This window comes from Pungitius pungitius, chromosome 6, assembly GCF_949316345.1.
Source record: "Pungitius pungitius chromosome 6, fPunPun2.1, whole genome shotgun sequence".
In the NCBI taxonomy this organism is placed as follows: Eukaryota; Metazoa; Chordata; class Actinopteri; order Perciformes; family Gasterosteidae; genus Pungitius; species Pungitius pungitius.
The window spans coordinates 4,432,105-4,438,104 of record NC_084905.1 but is presented as its reverse complement, the minus strand read 5'-3'; the positions used below and the strand labels follow the sequence as shown (position 1 = coordinate 4,438,104).

General features: G+C 41.7%; 1 protein-coding gene across 1 annotated transcript in view; it reads left to right on the top strand.

The window, feature by feature from the left end:
* Window positions 1-1,983: 1,983 nt before the first annotated feature.
* The window catches only part of cdh13 (cadherin 13, H-cadherin (heart)), a 230,535-nt gene continuing 226,518 nt past the window's right edge, over window positions 1,984-6,000 (top strand). Inside the window, exon 1 of the mRNA XM_062562779.1 lies at window positions 1,984-2,108. Within this exon, the coding sequence (XP_062418763.1) occupies window positions 2,058-2,108 (51 nt within the window). The 5' untranslated portion in view covers window positions 1,984-2,057. The remainder of the gene's footprint in view (window positions 2,109-6,000) is intronic.

Genomic DNA, 6,000 nt, shown 5'->3' with positions numbered 1-6,000 from the left:
GAAGTGCACTTGAATAGCCAATGTGATTCGTTGACTTTAGTTCGCTGCAGTCATACTTTGATCGATAAATGGGATTAAGCCTGAATCAGGAGCGCTCCAACTGCATTGCGACTGATCTTTTGCAGTGACACAGAAGTAAGCAGTAAGCAAAGGAAACTGTAGAGAAGCTGCCGTTTAAAAACTCAAATAAAGGTTTCCTTTGAACTATTTTTTCATCAGTAAGTAGTTCCTGGTCTGCCAGGAAAGGTCTCTAAAAAGTCCAATACGTTGTACTGGTGTGAGATCTAGAAGAATTAAAACCAAAGCTGACATATTGCGAGGACCTAAATATTGACATTTCTCTTTTTAAAATAATATTGTAAAAACATTGCTTTAATTTGAATTTCGATATACATAGTCATTTAGGGTAATGCATGAACGCTTAAGTCTTCTTTTAAGTTATCTTACGTTAGGAAAAGTGTCTGAATTGTTATTGCTATTGTGACATTCTTGAACCGTGTGCACATATCTACCTCAAGATTTGATCTCACAAGGGTTTACATCAAAATCCTCCTGCTGCCACCATCAGACCAATCATCAGTTTGTCACTTGGCAAGACCTTCAGTCATTTAGCCAATAGGCTAATGGTCCGTGAAAGAAGCACACCTGCATGGTGGAACCGCTTTCTTTTTATTTTGGCTCCCATGTCAACAAATCCAGTCCATATTTGTACATCTCACAAAAAATGTATTAACATTTTTTTTTTAATTGACAACAACCCATGAGCATCTTTCTGTGGACACTGGGCTTTTATTCTTAAATGTTATAAGGGACAACGTAATGCTCTCTGAAGCGTGTGGTCAACTACTGTGTCCTGCTACTGCCACTCGTCTTTTTTACTGCTAGTTTCATTTTTATAATTGACAGATTGATTTATTTCTGGTATGATAGTGGCCAGAACATATAATACAAATTATACATATACACATCAGAAAACCCAAACCTCTTCAGTACACATGTGCCGAAAAAGTTGATTATCTGCAAGCTTTTAAAATGGATCGTATCCTTGTTTGAGGCTTGCAAATCTCTTGACTCAAGATATTTTGCATTAATTAAAAATAAATATATTCATATGATATTATTTGTCATTGGAACAGTAGAGCCAGAGTGAGCCGGTTACTTTCATTCAGTGTTTGCATTATGGGTAGTTTATGTCCTTAAGGCCAAGCTAGTGACTAAAAACTCCCTTCTGAGTTCAGCAAGGACAGTTCAAGCTCCAGGAGTTTTCTGCTTGCAGCCACAGAAGAAAGTAATTCCCAGCATGACAAAAGGGTGCCCTACACTGCAAGCAGCCAGTTTAGTGTAGCGCAATGTGATGTGAGGAGATGGTGAGGCAAAAATAAACACTATTACGCTTCAAACGGCACGTGAATGTAAATGTACACGTTGCCTATGAGGGGATTGTCTAGTCTCCCCTTTGTCTTAACATTACGGCAGTAGGAACCACACAGGTGTTACTAATAGAATTAACAACGGATGCGTTCTCTTCTATTCAAATGTCTCAGTAAGTAGTGAGAGCGAGCCAGATTAAACAAGAGGTGTTTAATGGCTTTCAACAATGATCCATCTCATTTTTTTAAACCTTTTCCAACTCCTATCACGTCAAACTGTCTTTTTTTGTTTTTTTGTTGAAAAAATAGCTGGTTTCCGGCTAAATGTCCCCGACACTGCTCTTTGTTAATGAGAACGGAGACAATTGATTTTATCTTTTTTTCGAGGCGAATGTTGAACGTGAGTACATGGAACATGGTGTGAAATTTTAACAGGTGTATGAATAAACAATGGCTTTGTCGTGGTTCGAATTGAGAGACTTTAAATAGGCCTTCGTCCTGCCAATTGTTTTGTCTGGGTGCAGCAGGAGGAGCACAGGTGTTTGTAATAACATTAATGATGGCGGTGTGGGCGCAGCAAGCCCTGCCAGCAATCACAATCCCACAACCCCTCAAACTGAGAGGGGGGAGAAGCCATTGTTAAAGTTCTTAATTGCATGCCGGCTTCCTCTGCCACGATGTGTGAAAATGTCTTCTGTGAAGAAGTGTGTTATCCTCAGCCGACCTTACAAATGTAATGTGAGTACCCCCGTTGCTATTGTGAAACATTCAGTGAAGACACTAGACAGATTCATAACCACCTTAAGTTCGGTTTTGTCCTTCAGTAACACGTGTTTTCCTCTAATATATATCTTGACTCTTAAGGCTACGGTGGGATTTTACTTCCCTTGTAATAAAATCAAGGTCAGGGACCATATTTTGCATTGAAACCCAGCATGGTACCATATGTGGTACCATAATTCTTGCTTAAAAAGGTAGAATAATGTCCACATGAATCCAGTTACCCTAGAAATGATCCATATGTGAATAAATTGTCCATTGCATGTTGATAATTTAAAGATTTTGGGAATTGTTGAAGGAATTGAGTTTCATCGCATATGCTTGTTCAGAATCGGCTTTATTGGCCATGGATGTTTCCACATACGTGGAATTTGTCTCCGGTTACACGTTGCTACAGAAATATAAAAAAAAAATGAAAAAAGACAAAATAAACAAACAAAATAGAACACAATGGACATTATAAATATGAAGGTGGTAGTAGACCAATATAATATGTAGTGGAGGTGTCTGGTTAATCGGCCTGTGGGAAGAAGCTGTCCCTGTGTCTGGTGGTTTTGGCGTACAGTGCTCACTAGCGCCCACCAGAGGGGAGGAGTTGGAACAGCTTGTGTCCAGGGTGTGAAGGCTCTGCAGTGATCTTGCCAGTTTCCTGACTCTGGAGGGGTACAAGTCCAGGATGGAGAGCAGGCTGCAACCAATAGTTCTCTCTGCAGACCTGACAATCCGTTGTAGTCTGGCTCTGTCCTGTTTGGTGGCCCATCCAAACCACACAGTGATGATGGGGGAGTAGACCAGCATCAGCCGCACCCCGAGGCAGGTTGTAGTTTCTGAGCTGGCGCAGGAAGTACAACCTCTGCTGGGTCTTTTGCTGTATGGAGTCGACTTCAGGTCCTGGGAGATTGTGTATCCCAGAAACATTCACAGCATCTCCCTGGCAGAGAGACGCGTGTCTTGCTGGTTGTGATGTGGTGGTGTCCTCTGCTGACGTTTCATCGGTGACAGTGAGCCAAACCAACGTGTCGCTGGTCTCCTCCTTCAAATGTAGCGCGGAGGTGCTACTGGGGAACGGTTCCAAAATGTTCTTTTAATGAAAGTCGACATCTGATACATACATACACACATACGTGCACTATTGCAGATCCATATCTGGGAAGTATGTTCACAGCTCTGTTGTCCGTCGTTTGTTATCAGCCAAAAAAGTTTTAATAAAAATTATATTCAGGTTGGAGTCTCTATTGTTGCTGATGTTTCAACGTTGGCAGACGTTGATGTTTGGTGTTGGATATGCTTCAGGCCAGGCTGTAGTGGAGTTTTTACTGCTTGGGCACAGGGATTCTGTGAATTGCAAAGCAGGCGTTTGTAATTGTTTCTGTTTGTATTGTTGGACCTGTCTATTGGTTTTTGTAAAATATTATGAATATCTTTAAGAAGCACAACCCTATATATATGTGTAAATCAATAGGCTATGACACGTCATTGCCTTCGATTCACAATGTCTTTGAACATGAATGTATACACTTTATTTTAGATTTCAATGAATATCCGTATGCTCAGTGGTCATTTTACATAAAAAAATGTGTTTTCATTACAGCTGGTATTGTGAGAATTATTTGCAAGTTAAGTGAGTAAGGCTGGCTTTTTGATTTCAAGTGCTACTGCTACGAGTCTACAGGAAGAAAAAGGCCGATTTTAATTATAGTCAAGGTTTCGAATACCTTTATGCTGAGTGCTTTCTGGAGCTCTTTCTGAATGCGATTCTTTGACTGTTGTTCAATTACTCAAGTAATTACTCTTTACTCTATTTTTTATTTGCTTGGATTAGCTTTCTACATCATGCAGCAGCTCATCACACATCAGTTATTATAGCGCTTTGAAACATGAGATGATTGTGTGTGTGTGTGTGTGTGCACCAGAGAGAGTTTGAAAAGCCTTGCATGTGAGTGTCCATGCGACTGTGTGTTAACTTGTGGGTGCGCCTGATGGATTTTCAATTTCATTTCCTATGTACACGCTCCGTCCACCAGGGCAGTAGATGAGATTGAGCCGTTACTGCTGGTTTTGAAATTGGGCCGGTCCAGCCGGACTCACGGCTCCATTTAAATGCATTAAAGCAGAGGGAAAGTGGCTCGTACATCAAGGGTTTTGACACGTGGCTGTGTGACTGCCCCCCCGGCACGATTGGGGCGATTGGCGTTTGACACGCTTGGATCTCAGGAACATCTATTACCAGGCACATTCCCGGGCTAACTGGTGACTGGGTCAGGCCTTAGATTAACAGTGTGAAAAGGGAACAACCTGTTTGATTGTTAATGAGCAACCGCCATTCTCATTCATTATTTTACTGAAAAAGTGGGACAGGTGGGTATTGATCTCGATCGATAGTGCCCAAGGCCTTGAATTAGCTGTTGCTATCTGCTGCCATGGGTGCTGTCAAAAACAGGGCTCTTAGGTGATGGGGCTGTCGGGGTTGACAAGTTCTAGCGTTAATGGTGGTGGGTAAAAAAACATTTAAACATCTGTTTCTGGCTACTTATTACCATAAACATAGTATGTGTAAAGCGCTCAGCAAAAGGGAGACGGGGGGGGGACAGGATGATTGGTGTCGTCTGGCTGTGTAATTCGGTACGGTATTTTTGTGCAGCGGAGGTTTGGTCTTTAATTAGACTGCTGGATTCCCATGCCTGAAAATGGTCAAAAACTGCGTATTTTTCTGAAAGTTTGCATTTGTTTTTTACGAATCCAAGTAAACCCAAAAGGTAGTTCACGCTTCTGGGCGTTTTCCCAAAAACTGTGCCTTTTTGTACATTTTATTGCCTTTAGTGGAAAGTGCACTAGATTTCTCATCTTTAAAAATCCAGCCCCTAACTTGATAAAACGTTTTTCATTGGTGAATTTCCAGAACACCTGTTTTAGTTATGAAGCAAATGATCAGTAGACACCAGCACAAATGCCAGTCTGCAAGAGCCAAATGAGAAAGGTGAAGTGCATACAGAATATTGTATTGTAGCAAGCCCGTACATGTGAAACACAATCAATGGAGACGCCCAGGTTGCAATTTTCTAATCAATTAATAAAGAGTTTTTAAGATTATTTCTTTCTGTTGAAGTGCCGTTTCCAGCTTACACAATCTTTAATTTGTTATATATCATTTCAAATTGACCTACATGCACAAACGCAGGATTGTGTCTCCCAAACACCGGCGTCTGGCAGACATTTTTAGCGCACTTATTTTGAACTGTTGGACACAGGAAATCAAAGCGCCTTCAGTGGCTGCATATGCGTAGCTTCAGACATGAATTCATGTCCTTGTGCTTCCGTCCCTCAAGGCGGAATTTCTCAAAGAAAGTTTTGTTGGTGTTGCCTCAACCTGCGTAAAAAGGGGACTGTGCCGTGTTGCGGTGTGAATCTCGGACACCAAAGCTTAAGAAAACCAAATAAAGCTGTGCGACGTACCCGTAAAAACCTACATGAACGTATTACTGACATTTGCCACTGTAAATATTCCCTCCTCAACATTTTCCCTCCTCTTCCACTGTCCTCATCACAACACTTTGAATCATTTGTCCTTAGCCGAGTTCAGCGGTGTTCAGCAGTGGGGCCTTGGTCTCGGTAGATTTAGCGTGTTTGCTTCCCGCATTGGACAGCAAAAGTGCCATGGGTCTCTATTGTTAGAGGTTAAAAGGTGTGGAGGAACACTTTGCATGGCCTCTGTGAACAGGGGCTGTTTTTTTGTTTCCATGAGTGTTTTCACGCAGCGACCTGCATTGCCGAGGGAGGAAACCCTGCTTCGCAGCATTTAAATATTGTACCATTACACATGCGTTTAATGTCCCTCCCCCTCAATCACTCC